The sequence below is a fragment of the Grammomys surdaster genome, unplaced genomic scaffold (genome assembly GCF_004785775.1).
Source record: "Grammomys surdaster isolate TR1022 unplaced genomic scaffold, NIH_TR_1.0 126176, whole genome shotgun sequence".
In the NCBI taxonomy this organism is placed as follows: Eukaryota; Metazoa; Chordata; class Mammalia; order Rodentia; family Muridae; genus Grammomys; species Grammomys surdaster.
The window spans coordinates 6,530,251-6,552,696 of NW_021620983.1; the positions used below are offsets into that span (position 1 = coordinate 6,530,251).

The 22,446-nt window shown below is 44.8% G+C and overlaps 1 protein-coding gene across 1 annotated transcript in view; it reads left to right on the plus strand.

Moving 5' to 3' along the window:
• Window positions 1–21,882, plus strand: part of St8sia1 (ST8 alpha-N-acetyl-neuraminide alpha-2,8-sialyltransferase 1) — a 122,009-nt gene extending 100,127 nt beyond the window's left edge. Inside the window, exon 5 of the mRNA XM_028757594.1 lies at window positions 21,079–21,882. Coding sequence (XP_028613427.1) covers window positions 21,079–21,565 — 487 coding nt within the window. The 3' untranslated portion in view covers window positions 21,566–21,882. The remainder of the gene's footprint in view (window positions 1–21,078) is intronic.
• The last annotated feature ends 564 nt before the right edge of the window (window positions 21,883–22,446 follow it).

The following is a 22,446-nucleotide window of genomic DNA, read 5'->3' on the forward strand; positions in this document are numbered from 1 at the left end:
CCCCCCCCCCTCCTCTCTCTCTCTCTCTCTCTCTCTCTCTCTCTCTCTCTCTCTCTCTCTCTCTCTCTCTCTCTCTTCCTCCCCATGGCTCTACTTATCTTCTAGCAAGGTTAACTTCGAATATCAACTTGATTGAACCAATCTACTCTTGGCATTGGTAAGACATACGTTTGAGCGTGTCTGTGAGGGTCTGGATTGTCAGAGAGAGGAGGTCAGCTCTGTCTGTGGACCATACCATCTCGTGGGCTGGAGTTTCAGACTGAATAAAAAGGGAATAGAAAGAGAAAGTCAGCATGGGTCTTTCCAGCAAACAGCCTCCTGCTGCCACAGCTGGGGACAATTGCTGTTGTTCTTTCTTCCTTAGCATGATAAACCATCTGTCTTCAAATCCCAAGATAAAATAAATCCTTCCCTCCCTAATTCTCATCCTGTTGAGGATTTGATCATAGAAAGGCCCCCTTCCTTTGGAGAATTCAGCTTTGGCCAGAACTATCCCTGCTGGAGCTTTATCCCAGACAGCCAGTGCCTTCAGTCCTTCAGACGGCTGTATGTCCAGATCCGTTTAGAAGTCCCACAGATGCTCCACACTTAGTGTCCCACAATGCACCAGTCGTCCTTCCCACCAACCCTTATTTGATCGTAACATCTTCAGCCATTGTTTAAAAAAAGAAGAATAATTAAAATGTATACCTGGAGAATTTCATGCATGCATGTATACAATGTATCTTTCCCCCACACTCCCTCCCTCTCCTCCCAGACCCACTCCACACGGGTGCTACTCATACATTCGTAGTATAGGCCTATCCACTGGAGTATGGGCTACACCTCTAAAGAAAGTTTACTCTCCCTCCCTCTGTGGCCAACAACTGCCAATAGCTGCTAGGCTATGGGCGGGGCCACACGAGCCCTTTCCCCCTTCATGCTGGAATTTTGACTGACCTCCTGCACCTCTTCCTTAAGTTCTTGTGTGCGACAGTCCCGTCATGTAACCCTCCTCCAGCTCTGGCCCTTACCACTTGTCTGCCCATTCTTCCTCAGTGTCCCTTAAGCCTTATGGGTAAGCTCACCATCCATTTCATTTTCTCCTGCTTGTCTCAACTGTCAGCATCGCTCATCTATCTGACACATCTGCTCATCGAAACCTCTGAGCATGCGCACACCCACAAGCCTTAGCCTTCCAAAGGTATTGGGTCAGCCCCTCCCCCATCCCTTTATTCTCAGTGCCCAACTGAGTGTCTGACACAGAGTGAGACTCCGTCAAGTACCAGGAGCAGTTTATGTGCAGTTCTGGGGAGATATGATATTTCAGTGTTTTAACTAAATCACCATAAAGAAATAGGAGTAAAAACCTTAAAATCGCCACGCCCTGTTCCAGATTACGGGGAATTTCCACCAGCTGCAGGGTGTGAGGGTGGGGGCTAGGCTGGATTGGGAGTCATAATCCTAAACCAAGCTGGTGTAATTACAATAGCACAGAAATCTGCGGGAAGGTGAAAAGCCATGGTGACTCACAGAGAAACACAGAAACTCTGAAAGTCCAAGAGCGTTGCTCTCCTAGCTGGCTGGTTACACCTTTGCTCTGTCTCTTCTTTCTCTGTCCGCTTCCCAACTTTGCTTCACAATGCTCAGACCAAGGTACACAAGAGAGACAGCAGGGCCTTGAAGGCAGAGAAGAAAGAAATCTCCAGGACAGTCTGAGGAGGGAGAGAAGACAATGACAAGCACCTTAGGACTGGGGAGGTGGAGAGGCACTTTTTGGTTACTGCATGGAGAATTCAAAGTTCTTGGCCCGGTAACTATAACCAGGTTAGGTGGTGCCTCTCTTTGACCTAAGTATGACAGTCTATAGTGAGACTGTTTGCAAGCTCATATCTTGAGGTCCAGAATGGATGTTAACTTTGGGTGGAGGGGGACAGGAATTCCATGGATGAGCACATCAGAAATAAGGAGCAACCTACAAAAATAAAACATATTGATATGTGTATGCTTCCCTTCCTGAGAATAGTACTTTTTGTTTGTAGAGATGGCAGGAAAAATGATTTACATTTGACTCCAAATTGTAAAATTCGTTCTCATCAGAAAATCCTGAGAAGAAGGGAAACCCTCAGCTTTTAGAAAACAATAGTTGCCTTAGCTCTAACAGGTAAAGGATGGATATCTCTTCTCTGCAGACACAGCATGTAGACACTCACGGAAAGTGAGGAAGCCTTGGGAGATGATTGGCTGTGGAGAAGGGAGGGCTGGAAGAGGTAAATACAGACGTCCCCTAAGGTTAGCAATAGCAAGTATTCAACTCAGTTAATAATTAAATACTTTCGCATCAAAGCAGCACATTCTCTATTTTTAACTACGAGAGTAACAAAAATAAAGAGAAGAGCTGCGGATGCCCCCAGTCTCCAGTGCTGCTAGCTGATGGGGTATAAATCAGTGCGTGGCGTGGAGAAAAAGAGAAGAATTACCGTGTATTGAGAACTTTTAAAGCGTCTCCACCCTTTGAGTAAAAAACGCCTCTAACAAAATCAGTCTGAAAAGAACAATCTGGAAATGCACAACCCTTAGAAGATCAGACGGCAAAAGGTATCAGGGAGTTGTGTGCTTCCTTTAGTGATGTTAGAAACACTCTGGCTCTGGATGTTGCAGAGTAACCCAGTGAAGTTAGCCTATGGGTAAATGCTCTATTTAAGACCCTTGGAGTCATGGATGGGGAGGGTCTGATGGAGGGGAACAGAGAGAACTCTTAAAGCCACACTGTATGATCTGCTGCAGTCACTGGTCACTAGAGTGAAGAAATTACTTTGCACATCCAGGGGCCCCAACCCCTTATCTCTCTCCTTATTTACCTCAGTTGACTATTAAAGGAACTCAGAAATTCACGTCTCATTGACTGAACTCATATCTCATTGATTACACCCATATCCTATTGACTGAACCTAGATCCCATTGGCTGACCCTGCATCTTATAGACCGGACCCTCTTCTGACTGACTGAGCCCACATCCCATTGACAGAGTCTAGGTGCCATTGACTGAGCCCTCATCACATTGACTGAGCCTCTTGCCCACTGGCTAAGCCGGCACCTCGTTGGCTGACCATGCAGTAAAGTAGGCGTTCTGCTGTGGATATTGGAAATCCAGTCTATGTATTTACTGCACCTGTGAATATGGATACCCAGTCCACGTATTTACTAGACCCTTAGTACTCAAAATCTTTTTAAAAAAAATCTTTAAATTACAATGAAATACTTCTGACTTAAAGGGTTTTGTTTGTTGTTGTTGTTTGTTGGTTGGTTTTTCTTTTTCTTTTCTTTTTTTTTGCCAGAGCTACATAGTGAGACCTTATCAAAGTAGAAGTATGTTTGTATAAATCTCGCTTAAAGGCTACAGATACAGATAGCGAGTTCTCTTGAGAAATGTCCCAGTGATTTAAAAATATGCTTATTGCCTTCCCATCAGAGCTAAGGCAGCTATTGTTTTCCAAACACTTGTGATTCTCCCTTCTTCCCCTTTCTGAATTAGGTCTTTAGTCTTTTCTAAAAGATCGTGAATTAATTTTAGGATCATGATTTTTCATCCAAACCTGCAAACAATGTTAGTTCAATAAAAACAGGAATTAATGAAGGCAAGCAGGAGAAGAAAATAAATATGCATGTGGCTCTGTTTTTGCTGTTTGGGGTGTGAAGGGATATTTTTAAAAGACTTGTTAACACCCACGCCATATGTGGCTTTTCCATTGTAGACATAACTTGTAGCTAGTGACAGTGTGGTCACAGGGGGCACGAGGAGCTAGTTTAGTTTGAATTCAGAGCTTGTGTTTGTCTTAGGTAATACATAAAGGTGTACATATATATGTGTGTGTGTGTGTGTGTGTGTATGTGTGTGTGTGCATGTTTTACATATATATTACTATATATATTAAAGTACATGGTTACATAGAGTCTTATTTAAGGTTAGTAGGCAAATAAATTAATTTGTCTATCCCATTAGTTTAGTTTTCTCGTTACTGTGGTTAAACACTCCATAAGAAGTGCCTTCGTGGAGAAAGGCCGTGTTTGCTTGTGGGTTGAGGATACATCCATCATGGCAGAGAAGACTCAGTGAGAGGAGCAGATCTCAGCTTTGGCCACAGGAGCATGAGGCGGCTTGTTCACATCCGAGCAACTCAGAATCAACGCAGACAGGCAGTGGGGCTGGGTGATAAGCCAAGACCTGTTTCCTGTGACCTACTTCACCCAGTGAGACTCAGCTTCCTGAAGGGTTCCCAAGCATCCCCAAACAGGGCCACAGAACCAAACACAGAGGTGGCGATTTCGTGTTCAAACCACACTAAGCATGGAGGAAAAGAAAACAAAAGTGATTACTTACAAAGGAAAATAAAGCTCCACAGACAGTGTGCAATCTGCTTTCTCCCTGACTGACCCGTAACCGGGTCACCTGCAACTTTAAATTAAAAATGCCTTTCGCATCTTTAAAGTGGATAACGTTTCCTGTCAACTGTGACAAGAATTCCAGGTTCCACAGCCACTTTTTTTTTCTTTCTTCCTAAATGTTAGAAATTTAGCTTTATGCCAAATTAGACATTTTCTAATGCAAATCAATTCCTGAAAGAAAGCTGTCAGAGCGGAGAGCAGCGAGGATCCCGCGGTTCTAGCCCGTGAGGCCGTCTCTGCCTCAGCATCATGGGGGTCTGACCGACAGCTTGCCTGTCCCAGCCCATTAACTGTAGGACTGATATGTTTAAATGTAATAATAAACACAGGTCACCAACTGTGGTGGTTAACACTGTGAAGTCACTGTGAACACAGTGTCCAACGTCACCCAGAGACAAACATCTGGGCACATCTGGAAGGTGCAGGGGGGAGAACCATCCTGAATGGGGGCCATGTATCGCATGGTCTAGGGCCTCAGGCTGCATAGAGGAGAGAGAGGCCACTGAGCAGACACATTCATCTCTCTCTGCTTGCAGGCTCCCAGGCTGCAGGTGGGATTGGGTATCGACCAGCTATCTCAAGCCCCCACCACCAGGATGGATGGGGCCTTAACTGTGAACTGAAGTAAAGCCGTCCTTCCTTAAGTTGCTGTTGTCAAGTAGTCTGTCCAGCAGTGAGAAACGTAACCAAAACAACTTTTTGTGCTCTGTTCTCTTTTTACACTTACCCTTAATATACATATATTTGCTCTCTTACCCTAACACATTACAGTTTAGAGTTTGGGATATGCTACAGTATAGCCTGTACTATTTTTTTTAATTGAACTTTCTTTCCTATATTTGAAAAGTGGAGGAAGAAGAATAGTGGTATTATGGTATTATCTATATTTAGAGAAATAACAGAGTAGCTGATATATATATGTATATATATATGGTGTGTGTGTGTGTGTGTGTGTTTGGATATAAAATATATTTGGATACACACACACACACACACACACACACACACACACTTTTTTGCTTAAGCAGACAGTATCTTAGGACAGATTGGGAGAAACTTCTGTTTGCCCTGTATCCAAAATAGGTGTGGGCAGGGAAGAGTTCCCCCTAAATGCTGACGTAATTTGCTCACACTTGGATCACCACCACATGCAATGAAAATAGATGTTCTGTTTTCAACAACCGTAATATAATTAACTCCGAGGCTCTGTTTTAGCCCAGCTACTGAATCGACAGGATCACAGCCTGCCGGGCTGGCTTGGGGCTGTTGTTGGCAGTATACTGTTTGAAATAATTGGAGGTGAGAAACATGAGCATATAATATAATGATTCTTCCTCTGTTTAATATATTTATATCATCTAGATCCACCCCAATCTGCGTCTCCGCCATCATTCAGCATGAAATATTATACATTTAATATATGGTCAAGTATACTGCTTTGTACTTAATTTTATTGCCTAATTTTCTACCATTAAACAATCACCAGTTTGCTTTTCGTAACCAAGAAGTAACTAAATGTCATTAAAGAGTAAACGGATCCTCTTCACGCCTAGTAGGACACGAGTGACACCTGTCTTGCCTTGTCTGTTTCCACTCAGGGTTTGAAAGTGACTTCTACTCTAGAGTATATGCTTGTAGTCAAGCTTTTCAGAACTCTCAGTCTGCAGAGCTTACGGGGAGCTGAGTTCCCACGCGAACATTTCATTCACAAGTTTAGACACACTGTGTTGTGATTATTACACAAACCACGTTCTGGTTCTGTTTTGTTTTGCGGGAGGAGAACACGCCCGGGGTGTGGCAGGACACTTTTGAGAATTCACAATCAATCCCCAGTGGATTGTAAGGGTGTATGTAACATGAGGATCAAGTCTGGTCGTTGATTCTGTTTCCAAAGTAGTGGTGGGTTCTGGGCAGGGGAAGAGATGCTGTCACTCCGGAGGACATGGAAACTCTTTACAACTGGATCATGGACACCCTCATATGTTGGTGACAGTGCCCCCCCCGAAGTATCTTAGTCATCTACGTGGCACAAACAGTGGATATTCCATCTGCTCTCCCGTCACTTGCAAGCACTCTCTTCAGAAGCCTGACCAGTTTATCAGTGATTAGCTCGTGATGATTTTATAGTAGAAGTTCTCCCCACGACTTGCCTTATACTTAGAATAGCCGGGGTTCAGCCTGCTAAAGCCCTAGCTAGAGGCAGGGTGGACAGGGCAAGGCTATACACTCTCAAAGCCTGCCCGCAGTGATGCACTTCACCCAGCAAGGCGCCATGTCCTTAAAGGTTCCCTAACCTCCCCAAAGAGCGCCACCAACTGGGGACAACACACTGTAATATATGAGCCTGTGGGATATTTTTCATCCAAACTACCTCACTCTCCTACATTTTTAGTACAAGTTGAGTCTATGTCAGAAGAAAAAAAAAAAAGGAAATTCAACGGATTTTTTTAACTTTTCAGCTGAAAAAATGATGAAAGGCTATAAACATATAATAAAACTAAGATGCCATGTAATTTGGATTTGTGATGTTTTGTTGGCCAAAACTTTTATTTACATGATGCTTGGATAATGGAAGCCATCATTACCTAAGTAAATGTGGTACCCAGAATAAATGAACACTGTATTAAAAATACTCAATGCAAGAATAGTTTAATTAATTACTCTGAAACATGCATGGCACAGCAAAGTTCTTTGATGTAAAATAGAAATGTTTCATTTTGTGCCATTCTGGAGGGGAGTTTCATTCTCTTGTCCATACCCACTTCTGTTTAGCCTTGTCATCTTCCATATCAGAGAGATTCTTTGATATTCTTGTTCTACTATAAATGAGCTCTATCTACCATTATTTTAAAGATTTATTTTTATGTTATGTTATGTTATTATGTTTTATGTTATATGAGTATTTGCCTGCATGGGTGTATATTCACTACATGTGTGTCTGGTGTCTCCAGAGGTCAGAAGAAGATGCTGGGTGTTTTGGAGCTAGAGTTATAGATAATCATGAGTGAGCCACCATTGAACCCAGGTCCTCTGCAAAAGCAGAAGGTACTTTTAACTGCTGAGCCATATCTCCAGCCCAATATTTTATTTTTAATTATGTATGTGTACATGTGTGTGTGCATGTGTGTGTGTGAGTGTGAGTGTGGACTCAATTCCACAGAGGAGACATTTCTGTAGGTCTTTCAGATACAAAGCCCCAATGAGTTGGTCTTGGCAGGAGAGAAGAAAGGAGAGCTGTATGCTATGTGTCCTTTCTGGAGCGCTGTAAATGGGAGCTTGCATTGTCCACACAGGGGTCCTGTTAATTAGGTGTTTCATCATCCCCCTCTTAGTTAGAAGAGACAGTAGGATGTGAAGACATGAAGTATCTGGGTGTGATGTTGAGTTTCCCTGTAGAAGGGGTACATGCTATCCTCTCAAAGGAGCTTCTCAGGCGGTGGCGCACGCACGCCTTTAATCCCAGCACTTGGGAGGCAGAAGCAGGCGGATTTCTGAGTTCCAGGACAGCCTGGTCTACAGAGTGTGTTCCAGGACAGCCAGGGCTGCACAAAAAACCCTGTCTCAAAAAAAAAAAAAAGAATAAATCAAATCAAAGTAGCTTCTCTATTCTCTATCACCAGATAGCACACGGAACCTACCATGTATGTTAAACATATAGAAACACACATGGCAGAATCAGCACACACACACACACACACACACATGCATACTCACAGGTTGTTTTATGTCAAGATGGTCATAATCCTTTTTACCTAAAGGGTGGCATTCAGGTTGGAGAGGTGACTCAGTGGTTAGAGCACTTGCTGCTCTGATGGAGGACCTGGGTTTGATTTCCAGTATCAACACCATGGCTCACAACCATCTGTAACTCCAGTCCCAGGGGATTTGACTCCCTTCTCTGATATCCCATGGGCACTTGGATGAACGTAGTGCACTTGCAGGCAAAACACTCATATATGTAAAATAAAATTAATAAGTCCTTTAAAAAAATGGTGGCATTCCACAGGTTAGGACACACCTCTTTCTGTATGACCTCAAAATGAATCTGTGACTGTTTTTAAGGTTGACTATGGCTTTACTTCATGCAGACAAGCAGGAAGATTAGCATGACTGCTGCTCTAGGGACCACCAGAGAGAGACAGATACTTATAGCTGGAACCATTTTCCTTCCTTCTGGAAAAAGAGATTCTTATGTTCTAAGCAGTTCCTGAGATTAAAACTGCTTGTGTGATTTCTTGGAAAGCTTGGTATTTCCAGAAATTAGCATAATGTGTTTACAAAAAAATTGAGCTAGCATCTAATAAGGGACTTGTAGACAATACTGCCATTTTGGTATCTAATTACTCATTCTCTGGTTTCAAGCAGGGAATGTGTTTACATTTAAAAAAAAAACAGTGATAGAACATGGTGTTTGATGAACAATCAAATGTCTCTTGCATTATAGTGATTTTCCTGAAAAGGGAGAAGCCTTTTGCTTGCTTGTGTCATGCCTTGAAATGAATGAAATGCGTGTTGTAGTAATGGTGCAGAAGTCCTTGGCGGTTGATTTTAGCCACTGACCTTAGTCATTCAACAAATGCTTCCCAGATCCCTGCCCTTTGAAAGGCACAACCTTGAGCTGAAAGGGCACAGACGTAAAGAAAGGACACGAGCAATTCAGTAAAGATGACAGGAAAGTGAAGGTACTAACGCAGGATCAAGTGAGAAGAGAATCAGTGATAAGATGATGTAAAGTTAGACACCCTAGCCTGAAGAGCCAGTGCTGAGTCCTGAGGAATCATGGGAGCCAGTGGGGCAGGCAGAAGGAGCAGCGAGTGCCTGCTGAAGTCTCAGAAAGGCCAAGTACAGTGACCAGTGGGGCAACCAAAGGCAGCCAGCTGCTACTGGTGACAGGAAGAGCTAGAGGCACAGGCAGGGGTTACATCATGAAGGGCTGGACTACCCGCATGGCTTGGACTCCATTGAAGCTGATAAGAAGAACTCCCTCTGCTCTTGTTCCACTTTCACGCATAGGCTTGGATGTGCATGTGTGTGTACATGTATGTTTTTTGCGTGTGCGAACACATGTGTATGGGGGCTCATGTATGTGAAAACCCGACATCGATGTCAGTTGATCACGCTCTGCGCAGAGACAGGATAAATGCTGTGTGGTTACGGCAAACGATCCATAATTCCAGCCTAGGAAGGACTCCTGTGCAAACAGGAGTCCACACCACCATTTTTGGCATTCATGTGGGTTCTGGGGATCAAACACAGTCCTTCCTGCTTCAAGGGAAACCCCTTACTGGTCACCATCACCGTTCTCAGCCCTAAAGATGTCCTCTTTAGGTGTATACAAAACACACCTCTCACCTCAAAGCGGAAGAGAGACGGGTTATTCTTGAGCCACGTGTGACCAACCACGGCCTGGGAACACAGATTCACATTTCCCACAAAGACAAGGTCAGCTGCAGAAGAGGTTAAATGAGATTGTATTAGCCACAGAACAAAGAAAAGCCTAAGTCAATTCATCCACCAAGTACTTCTGTGGGGTCCACAGGTAGTCAGGTTGCAGTGGCGCAGGAAGACTGGGTTAAGCCTCAGACAGTATCCCATGACTGTTAAAGCTTTCGTGTTGGTGGAAGCATAGTGATCTGCTAAAAATACATTTTAAAGATTTTAATAGTTATAAAGATGTTAGATCAGACACGTGAATAGTGACATTAGCCTGACACAAAGATCGTGTTAAGTCTGCACCATTCTAACTCCCCATGGTCATGAACCTCTAATCAGTCCACAGAGCAGAGTTTTGTTTGTGTTTATTTGTTTTCAATCAGAAAAGACATGGACAAGTGACGGAGTAAGGATGAGAGTCAACGGAAAGTAGACCCAGACAGAGATAAAAGCTACTTAGAGGATGTTGTGCACGGGGTCTAGGTCAAAGTGGGGGTGAGGCACAGATCACAAGTGGATGGATGTCAGTCAGCAGGTGAGTGGGATGTACCTTTCCATAGGAAAAGCTCTGTAGTAAAACTGACCCCTCCCCAATCTGTAGGCCAAACTGAGTAAAAAGCTGTCTCCTGAAACATAGATGTCCTTCCCACCACCCTGGCACCCTTCACAGAGCTATAGGAGGAATGGGTCCCCCTTCACAGAGCTACAGCAGGCTTAAATAGAAGAGCACGCCTTAAACAAGAGCCTTGGTGTGTGAGTGTGAGGTATGTGTGTGGTATGTGCACCTGTGTGGTATGTGCACCTGTGTGGTTTGTGCACCTGTGTGGTATATGCACCTGTGTGACATCTGCACCTGTGTGGTTTGTGCACCTGTGTGGTTTGTGCACCTGTGTGGTATATGCACCTGTGTGACATCTGCACCTGTGTGGTTTGTGCACCTGTGTGGTGTGTGCACCTATGTGGTCATAGGTGCGAGCTTGTTCTTGCACACAGGGGATGGGGGGGGGCATTGAGTTTCTTCTTCATTCACTCTCTATTTAATCTTTAGAGGCAGGATCTCTCTCTAAGTTTGGAACAAGTGTTTCAACTAGGCTAGCAACTATCATGCCCTAGGGTTCTTCCTCCCTCTGCTCTCAACATCACTTGGGTCCCAGGCATGTGAGAACACACCTGACGTGCTACACAAGTGCTGAGCTTCCAAACTCAGGCCCTCACCCGTGTGCAGTAAGTGTTCTCATCCGCTGAACCACGTTCCCAGCCTCCTAAGCAGAAATCTGTTGACTACTACTGTAATTTAATTGTGTCACCTTTAATCCCAGATTCTCACAAATGTTACAAATAAGAATCCAGCTGGCTAAGAACTCACAGAGATCTACCCCCACCCCTTGCTCTCTCTCTCTCTGTCTCCAAATACTCAGGTAAAGGTGAGCACCACTGTGCCCCACCCACAAGTCTATTTTGGAAGCGATTGTGTTATCCATCCTTTGCTTAATGGATTTTGCTGTTATGATACAGAGCTTTAAAATGTATATTTTTAAACTCAAGACTCATTATGTGGACCTGTGAATTTATAATATCTATGGTTTCATATGTGTGTATATACACACACATACATACATACATACATACATTCACACATATACACATATACATGGATGCATACATACACATGCATGTACATATACACATGCATGTATACACACATGTATACATTAATGTACACATGTACAATACATACATACACATATACATGCACACATATACATTCATGCATTTGTATGCATATGTACATATATGATATATACATGCATGTATACATACAAACATATATGCATATATACATGGAGACCCGCATGTATATACACATGGATATACATGTATGATGCAATCATACATCTATACATACATGCATATGTACACATATGCACACATATGTATATATTACATACATGCATATATACTTATGTATTATCTTTCTAGTGACATAAAATTTTCATGGTCTTCTGAATTTGATCAACACATTATTTTATAAGTTTTTTGGGATTTTAAAAATGGAATATTCACTCTTGTGAAAATAATACATGCCCAAAGTTTTTAACAATCTAAGAGAACAATAAAGCTCAAAAAGAAAAGCAGCCGTCCCCCCTCAGCCCTCCCTACGCCCTGAAGTCATCTTTCAAGAAATCAGTTTTTTTTCCAGAAATCAGTGTCTTTGGCTGACCTTTTTTCTTCTTTGATTTGAGAACAGCATGCTTAATTACAGTTTTCAGATTTCTAATGTATCTATTGATTTCTCGTGGGAAAATAAAGATTGATCTCTCTTCTCATGGCCCCCACAGCAGGCCAGTCCTGCCCACCGTGCTTTGCCAAGCTCCCCTCTCAGGTTGTGCGTGCACAGCTAGCTACAAACACAGAGCTCGCCAGGCAAACAGCCATCATTCTGTTTTCCATCCTGCTCAACTTTTAATTTTTTTTGAGTCTTAAAGAGCCCCTCTATGCAGCACTGGTTCATGCCACATTGCTGTGGGATCCCCACAACCCCACTGCAACTGCCACAGCTTTTGGGCTTGTTAGGGCAATCAGGGAAGTTGAGACAACCATCCTGGGGTTTTGGGCTTTTCCTTGACACCATCTGATGGATGGCTCCCGGAGCTACCATGCAGCTGTTTTCCCAGAACCTCCCTTTGCCAGAACCCATATGTCTCTGTATTTTTTAACTGCCAACATTACCTAAATAGTCTCCTTTTTATAGCACCAGAGTCTGGATACAATCACAACTAATATTTTTAAACAGACTAATATAGATTTCAAGGCATTTCTTTCTGCACTTCTAGTGATCTTGGCTCCTTCTGGTTCCGAGTTCCAGGCTGTCCCCCAGTGCCCTGAGGTCTTGACTCTCTGTTCTTATATGTCAGGACCTGTTAAAGGTGGCCTTTGCTGAGGTTGAGACTGTGGCACTCTAGGTTTCTCTTGGATGGCTCCCAGGGGTCAGTGTATGCAGTCACATGCAGATCTTTGTTCTTGTGCTGGTAAAGATCATTCTTCTGGCTATGTAAGTCTGGCTGTGGATGCTGTGCGCAAAGAATGTTGCCTCTTTCCCTTGGGCTGAGCACACATCTGCCTGGACCTATTATCTCTTCACCCATGCACGGATAGCAGACAGAGCACGGCTTTTGGGTCTGACCCATCATGTGCCCCTAGTACCTCACAGTCATACTGATAAGCTGCTGGCTGTTTGGGATGCCCTCTCCCACAGCGACTCCGACTGTGGGCGCAGAGCACTGCCACCTTCTCTACCCTGCATGTTGCTTCTTGTTTTGGTTTCTCTACGATTTTCTGTGGAAAATTTACATGGAGGGGCTTTCCCAAAGTCTGGCAACCCGACGGGGGGGGGGTCCCCAAAACTCTGCTTCTTTCTTGCTTTTACTGTGGATATGGACTTTTGAAAAAATAATCCTTTGTCTTCTTTTTGGAGATTTGCTGAAAGGAGAGAGAAATAGAGTCTTTCTGTTTCCTTGATCTTGCCCAATTTGTAATCCCAGCAACGTGTAATAAACAGCAACCTGTTAACCAAATAGTTTAATCTTCTCATTAATTGGGACTTGGAGTATATTCTGTGCCAGTGCTTTAGACTGTAAGTCCCACCAGTGGCCAGCCACTTGTTAGCCTTGTTATAAATATTTTTAGAGCTATTTCCCTTCTATGGCAGCTGTCTTGCGTTCTGTGGTGATAATGATTCGTTTCTTGGCATCAGCAATTTTGTTACTATTTGTTAGTATCTTCCGAGAGTCTAAGCCCACAGGTTTTCTTTTACTTTGTTACTATTTTAATCTATATTTCCAATAGCTGTCTCGCTCCACTAGAAATTGTGTTGGGGTTTCCCTGTGGGGCAGGAGTTTGTTTCTTAAGGTTCCAAGTATCTCGGTGTCTTCATTAAATAAAAACTTAATTTTCTTTGCTTTAAAGTTTTGCTTTGCTTTTGAAACAAGGTCTGGATATGTAGCCCAGGATAGCCTGGAATTCTCTGGGTAGCCTCAGCCAGCCTCGAACTCAGGGAGCCCTCCAATCCTCAGCCTGAACACTCAGATTACAGGCACGAGCAGTACTCGATTGGTTTTTATCTTTATTTAATTTTAGTATATGGGCAGTTGAACTGAGCCCTCCATTTAATTTTAATATGCGATACACAGCTCTTCTGAGCTAGATTATAAACTGTAGAGGGTTAAATAGAAGGATCCCTCATCTCCAGGGAGTATACAACCTTAAAGGATAGATTGACTCTTACTGAGAAATTCAATAACTTTTACTATTTTACTTTTACTATTCTAATCATTGTAACTACTGTTCTTTGGTGACGTGTTTGTCTGTTATGCATGCATGTGAAAGTAGACGCGTGTGCACAGCCTAGTCTCTCCTTCCACCACGTGGTTCCCAGGATTGCAGCCTCAGCCTGCCTATACCCACTGAGCAATCCTACCAGCTGTGTGTTCTACCTGCTGTGTGTTGTGTTTTCCGAGAAGCAGCCTCCCATTCTTTAGCTCAGGCTGGCCTGGAATTTACTATGTTGCTCAGGTTAGTATCCAAATCATGATATTCCTCCTCCTTCAGACTGCTCAGTGCTGGGTGGGCTTCAGCCACCACAGCTGCCAAAGAAGACCGTTAATGGTTAAGTGAGGTGAAGGGGTTCGCTGTAAATGTTTGGATTGGGTCTTCACGATCTGTAGAGTGTCACTGGGACAGCAAATGGACAAATGACTCTAAATGTGTGAAGTGAGTGATTACTGGTGCACACAGGCTGGACTTAGCCAGGGGGCAGAAAGCAGCTGGTGCCATTCCCCTATGGTCCTAATAGGACTTTATAACCAATCAATCAGTACATTTCAAAACCAACACTATTAAACTGTTGATCAGTAAATATTAACTACGCCAGCTAGACAACAGACAATGGCAGAGTTGAGTTGAGTTCGGTTTTAAAATTACATTTTATTTACCTGCTTTGTGTTTCTCTGTATCTGTCTGTGAATGTGGCACAGCATGCACTCGGAGTCCAGAGGACAACTCGCGGGAGGCGGTTCTGTCCTTGTGCCATGTGAGATTCCGGGATTTGGACTCAGGTTGTCATCCTTGGCAGCAGCACCTCTTCCTGCCGAACCTTCTCACTGGCTCTGAACTGACTTCTTAATTGATGTTATTAAATAACTGGCTAAGTAAAATCCCCAAAATATGATATACAGATAGCATGAAGAAAATTAAGAGTAAATTCAAAATGGTGCTCATCTTCAACGTTAAAAACTCAAAGAAACGGCAGTCCTTTCCTAAGCTAAAAGAACTTGGAGATAGGAGTAGACACGAGATGCTCTTGTGTTCTGGGCATTTCCCATGGGTCCCCACGACAGTGCAGCCCACTATGGATACAGGTAGTTGGTTCCTCTGGGAAGTAGAGCACTGGAGAGCGGGAGCTCCATTCCGCATAGTAATGGGAGAGCAGAAGCATATGAGGAAGGGGAGTAACTGTCCCAGAACACTGATGGCAGATGAGAGACAGCATGTAGCTCACAGGGTGGGTATATCAAAAAGAAGACATTTTTAAATCAGATTCTAGCCTATCGCAATAATCATTTCACGGTGTGTTTGCATGTACCAAGACTACATTGCATACTTGGAATAAGCACATTTTTGAACTGTCGAATACTGGTCAAATAAAGTTGGGGAAAGAAGGCTAGTTCCCATGTCTCCAGCCAGAGGGCGTGATTCCTTAGAGGCGGGGAAGGGGAAGGTAAGAGTTGGGAAATCCACCTCAGAGTATGAACATTTGGGAAGAGGTACAAAGCTGGTCCTGAGGGGCAAAGAGGAGGAGGATGCAGTTAGGGACACAGAAGAGGAGCCACTGAGGACTGGTGGAGACCACTCACACGCTCACACACTCACACACTCACACGCTCACATGCTCACACGGATGCTCCCTGTATCAGCATCTTTTCTCACTGCTGTGAGAAACACCTGGAAGCTTAGGGAAGTGTTTCCCCTTCCCAGAGAGAAGGACAGGCATGGTGGCAGGAACATTGGTGGCTGATTGCACCATGTGTGCAGTTAGGAAACAGAGAGGTGAATGCTGGGATTTAGCTGGCTTTCCCTCCTTCTTCAGTCACTGGCCTCAGCCCAAGGACTAGCTAGTGATATTCACACTCAGGGCAAGTCTTCCCTCCTTACAAGAAGCTTTCTAGAAACACCTTCATAGCTATACATAGGAGTATGTTTCCAGTGTGACTATAACAAACCCGTTCAAATTGGCAGCAATAATTAACCATTGCGTTTTCTAAGTGAGTGTATCTCACAGACCCAAAGAGTGATGGATGTAGATGTCCAGCAGTGGACTGACCAGAATTCCAGGCCGTGGGGTATCAATGAAGTCTGTAGGTGATTCTAGCCAAAGCACAGGGCAGTTCAGTTATGTCATCTGTGTGGTGTTTCTACATTGTTGGGAAGGCATTCGTGAATTTAGGAAGAGAAAAAGATGTGGGTAGGCAGGAGTAGACAAGATAGAGTTGCAGAGCAGAACCCATGTCCAACTTGGGAACTCATGAGAGAGATGTTGGTACCAGTCTGGAAAATGGTGGACTATGTTCCTTAGCTTCCTAGGGCAATGGTTCTCAGCCTGTGGGTCCCTACCCCGTTGGGGGGTCACATATCAGATATTTACATTACAACTCATAACAGAAATAAAATTACAGTTATGAAGTACCAACAAAATAATTTTACAGTTGGGGTTGCCACAGGTTAAGAACCACTGCTCTAGGGTGAGTGACTTCTCCTGGAGACTCAATTGTCACTTTTCCCTTGGTTGGTACCCTGGGGAAATGGCTCATGTGGCTTCTGGGTCAAGGGAATGGAGACAGTCTCAGAGGCCATCCTTCTGGGCTTGAGAAGCGCACCTTCCTTTCCCTTGACAGATAAAGACTCACGACTGCCACGGTGGTGCTTTGAATCTGGGTAGTCACAGTGACTGTCATGCTTTGCCTCTGCCTATGTCTGGCTCCATTCTGCTCATGGCTGTTGCTGCTCTTCCTGCTGATAGTGTGAGCCGGGACAACTGACCTCTAGAAGTCTTACTGTACTAGTTCATTGCGGCCTCTGCCCACTTCCCTCCTTACCCTTCTCTCCCTCCCCTCTCTCCCTTCCCCTTCCTCCCTCCCTGTCTCTCCCTCCTTTCTTCTTCCCTCTCCCTCTCTCCCTCCCTCCTCCTCTCTCTCTTCTCTCTCCCTCTCCTCATTCCCCTCCCTCCTCCCCTCTCTCCTTCCCCCTCTCCCTCCCTTCCCCTACTCTCCATCACCCCCCCCCCCCTTCCCCCCACACATACTTTTTCTCCTTTCTCCTTTTCATTTTTATTTACACTGCATCAGCAGCCTCTTATCTGGTCTCCCAGCTGCCAGCTTCTTTACCTCCCAAACTTATCTCCTCAACCTTTTGCAGCCTGACACTGATACATGCTGCTGCAGGCAGCCACTGCAGCATGAAGGGCCCTCAGCACGGGACGGCAGTTAGGGCAGAATGTTAAGAGATGTTTTACAGCACGCCTTATCTTCAGCCACTGTCTGGACCAGCCCCATCTTTACATCGCAGGACCAGCAAGCCTTCCTAATTTTTGTGCACTTACCTATGACTGTGTAGCTTCCCGCTCCTCTGTTTCCCTAGCAAGAGCTCTTGAAGTGTTATCTATTCACTGGCTTTCTCCGACCTCACTCTCTTTCAAGGCATAACTAATTTGTTTTTGCTATTGTTTCTTTTGTCCTTCATTCTATGGTACTTTGCAGATCTATCAGGTTTGGAACTTGGAACGAATTATGTTGCGTTTGTTACACTTCTGTTTCCTTAACGGGACATGGATTTCTTTTTTTTTTTAATAATTTATTTTTTCTCAAATCATAATTCATTCACACAGGGGTTATAAACACAGAAAGGCAGGATGTGGGGAAGGGAATGACAATGGAGTGTGGGTGTTCAGGGGGAATACAGATATCTTCAGAACCGGGTATCTGCTGGGTGAAGGTTCAGGGGACAAGTTACTATGACTCTGCCTATGACTTGCTTGTCCTTATCTAAGTTGGTATTGTCTGCCAAGGCTACATATTTACAAGGTCTATGACTACTCAGGCTTGTAAATTTCCACAAAAGCTGCCTGTTTACATTAGCTTATAGCCATCTGTTTCAGTGTTTTTCCACTGAGACTCAAGACTTGGTGTTAGTATACATGTATGACAGGCCCACTGCTGATTTTAGGCCTATGGCTGATTTTAGGCCTTCAGTGTGTAAGCAGGGCTGCCCCTGACATCTCCTCCCTTCTCTAAGTATAGAAGGGCTGTGGCAATTCTAAACTTGGGAAGGCGGGGATAGAGGCCTGACCTCCAGTATTTGAAGGAACCTTGTAATGGCTCCAGTCCCCCTGTCATTGTCTGGTGAGGCATGAGGGCCATACCCGATGTCTTTTTCCTGGAGGGGAGATACTTTTGACATCAACCCCTATGCAGTCAGGCTTGTCCCTCAGGGAACCCAGATAGATATTTTTATCTTTTATTTATATTCCCTTGCAGTGCTTAGCCTCGCAGCCTAAGCAAGAATTCAGATCGCCAGTCAGAGGGGGTTTTGGGTGGCTCTCTCTGCTTGGTCTAGGGGCAGAAGTCCCCCCTGTTAGGTTGGGTGGAGATGGGTTTTGGAAACACCCTGTATAAAGTAACAACCTCATCTTGAGTCTCATGGTCCTTCATAGCTAACTTACGATAATGTATCTGAGTAGGTTTTGCTACCAAATTATTTATCTGTTGTATCACAGAGTCAGTCTGCCTATTTGAGGGCCAGGGACCAGCAGAAAAAAGGGAAAAGAACCCAGATAATGATCCCAAGATGGGAGGAAATAGGGTTGACAACCTTGGAGAGGCTGAAAACCAATTCTTGTACCAGCATTCATCTGTCTCTTTCTCTCTCTGATTTTTCTTAGGGCCTTCACTACCTATTTCATGCTCTCTTTAACCCTCCTTGTCTTGTCTATGTAAAGGCAACCTTGTTCTTTAAGGACTGTACACAGTCAAGAGCTGTATACAGCCTTTTCTATTGAAATAGAGTAAATCAAGTCCAATAAGGATCTTTGCGATTTTAGGAGGTCTCTTCAGACAGTGAAATGAGGGATTTCTTCAGATTAGTGATGTCAACCTCTAGCTGTTGGATATTCTTATCAGTGGCCCTTCAAAGGTCTGAGTAGTGTAAGTTCGGAGGCCAGCATCTGGATTAGAACTTCTAACAGCAGACATCACGGGTGATTCATTTTTACCTGGGATGCTGCCTGAGTTCAAGCTCCTGGGAGTCCCTCTTTCTTTCGGTTTTCTGGGGTTGGGTACAGAGCTGCCGCCTGTGACCTGCTCTATGCTCAGGCCCAGACCGGAAGTCGGGACTTGGATTTCTTAAGTTAAAAAAAATGAGGTATTAGCCTGAGGAGCCGGCTTGGTGGGGGAAGCAGAGCAAGTGTAAGGATCAGGAGGTCAGATTTCTCCAACCCACATAAAGCCGGGCACAGTAGCCGGCATCCGTGATCGCAGAGCTCCCACGGTAGGATGAGGGACAGAGAAAAGAGCATCCCCGGAAGCTTTGAGGGCAGCTAGCTGGGCTTGTAGAGCCACAAACAAAACCCAGGGACCTTGTCTCAACAGCAACGTGGGAGGTCATAGCTGACACCTAAGTTTGCTCTCTCACTCCTATGATGCACACAATACGCCCAAACTCATATACGCAAGCAAGGTTAGTAAAAGATAAGTAAAGACGCAAACGAAACAATAATGGTATTTCTCTCCTGGTACTTAGGCAGTAGGGTAGTCCATACACTTCAGTCGCTTCTGTTTGAATCAGAGATTCTTTCCACAGGCCGCCATGGATGATCAGAGGGAACTAGAATTCTTCGGAAAGGGATGTGGACAGCTGTCTGCATGGTGCTACAACAGTAATGAAACTTTCTCTTCCTACGTAGTTGTGGTACCGTGTTCGGCCTCTCTGCCTGCGGCGCCCAGGCACTGCCAGCACACGGGCTAGAGAAGGCAGGGCAAAGTCCAGACTGGAGAGTCCACAGCCCGTGTTTCACTTTTAGGGCATCAGACGCCACTACATGCCGGACCCAAAGGGAAAACGGGATCTGGGATGAATGCTGTGATTTCTGGTTTCCTCTCTGGGTACCTGGGCACCGTCGGTGTACTGCCTGGAGGGGAAGACTGGAATGGGGTGTTCGTGGTCCCTGTTTATCCTCCGGGTGTCTCCACGCCAGGCAGGAAGGGGAAAGTGGAGCACAAGAGTAAGAGAATCAGGTCCGGTTGGGAACCAGTGCGGAGTAGCAGAAGATCGAGAGAAGGGAAAAGCCTTCTCTGGAAGTCTAAGGCATGCGTCTTTAAAGAAGCAGCTCTCTGAGATGATCCTTGCTTGCTCAGGTTTTATTGGAAGTAGATGTGGGCACATCCACTTTTTATTTAGGGTGAACCAGGGATTATATGCCTCTTGGGAGAAGGGCGTGAGAATATCCAGGAAGGGACGGTCGTTGACGGTAAGGCTCTCTAGATGCCTCATTAGCATGGAGAAGAACTCCAGGTGCTATGCTGCCGGGACTGAGTGCCCATGATCCTCTCAGTTGTCCAAAGCAGGCATGAAAGAGGCTGGCAAGGGGCTGCTCCAGTCCTACTTCAGATCTCTGAGATTCCTGGGCTTTGAGGATGCTTCACCTCACTGATTCTTAGGCCTGTCTAGTAACGCAACAACATGCCCTACGTATAGTCTTAAAGATAGAACATTGGCCAACTGAACATTCCTAGAACGTGGCATTTTGATGGGAAAAGTTGTCTTCCAAGTAGTTCTTTCTAATATTTACATGAAGAAACCAGTTTTATGTTTCTGACACACCACAGATCTAGCTGCCGACACCACCACCCCCGGCCTCCAATCTTTATGATTTCACAAACGTTAAATCACATTTGTGTTCTAGGAGAGAACAAGATAAACAGTTGACATGCCTCTAGGAGAGCTTCATTAAGGATGTTGATGAGTTCGAGGCAGGAGTGTTTGATGAGTTGGGGTATTTGGTGAGAAGTTCCGAGTCAAGTGTTTTTCACGTGGGTACTTCAGGGGACTGGGTGAGCAGGCTTTGATATGTCTGTGTGTCTGAGGTTTAACTCAGCCTCTTGTTTCTCACAGATTTGAAAACCTGCTATGGTCCAGGAAGAAGTTTGTGGACAACATGAAGATTTATAACCACAGCTACATCTACATGCCCGCCTTTTCTATGAAGACAGGCACAGAGCCGTCTCTCCGCGTGTATTACACACTGAAAGACGTTGGAGCCAATCAAACAGTGCTTTTCGCTAACCCCAACTTTCTTCGGAACATTGGAAAGTTCTGGAAGAGTAGGGGGATCCACGCCAAGCGCCTGTCTACAGGACTCTTTCTGGTGAGTGCAGCCTTGGGCCTTTGTGAGGAGGTGTCCATCTACGGCTTCTGGCCCTTCTCCGTGAATATGCAAGGGGAACCCATCAGTCACCACTACTATGACAACGTCTTACCCTTCTCGGGCTTCCATGCCATGCCCGAGGAATTCCTTCAACTCTGGTATCTTCATAAAATCGGCGCGCTGAGGATGCAGCTGGACCCGTGCGAGGAGCCGTCGCCACGGCCCACTTCCTAGGGACTGCAGAAGAAGAAATGGACTGGATGGGGGTATTTTTGCTAGGCCTTTTTTTTTTTTTTATGTGACTTTCAAAAGGAACCGCCAAAGTGTGTCGCGGATTGGCGTGACGGGAAACAAACAAAAACCCTAACAAAAACTGCTTTTGATGTTGGCTTGGAGAACAAGAAATCAAATGTCTGGGGGCGGGGGGGTGTTTTTATAGAGTGTCGTGGATTCACAAGTGGGGCAACCCCAAGGAGACGGCGATGCTGGCAGAACACGCGTCTGTGGCTCAAATCTATAAGATGCAATTCGAGGACCAGAGGAACTCCAGTCGCTGAGGCCGAAGGGCTCATCGTGACAGCCTGTGGGAGATGCTGGGGTATTGCTGACTGTCAATATACGCAGGCATCAGAATCATTTTAAAGACCTGCCTTATTGAGACTGGCATTAGAACCATAGGTTTTTAAAAATTATTATTGATTTTTGCCCTGTTTGGGGCTGTGGGCGGCGATGGTGTAGAGTTACAAAACCCTTCCTGCTGATTATCGTGATTTGTTAAAACGAGTCTGTGACGACTCTAGTCCCCTCCACTAGAATGGTTTTAAATAAGAGTCGCTTCTTGCCTTCTTTTGGTTAAGTCTACTTAGCATGAAGCTCTGTTGAGTTTAGACTGTGTGGATTCATTGTCTAGATCTCACGAGCCACTTCCTCACATCAGAAGTTGAGAGAGAACCTCAATTTTAGGCCCCCATTACGTCAGCCCATTGGCTTTGTTATTTTCACAGAATCACTAGACATGCAAGTACGTCGTTTACCTTGTAAAGAAGCAGAAGTGTCTTCATCATTTAATGAGGGGCGAAGTAGCTCATAGGGAGTGAGAGCTTAGTCTTTAAGAT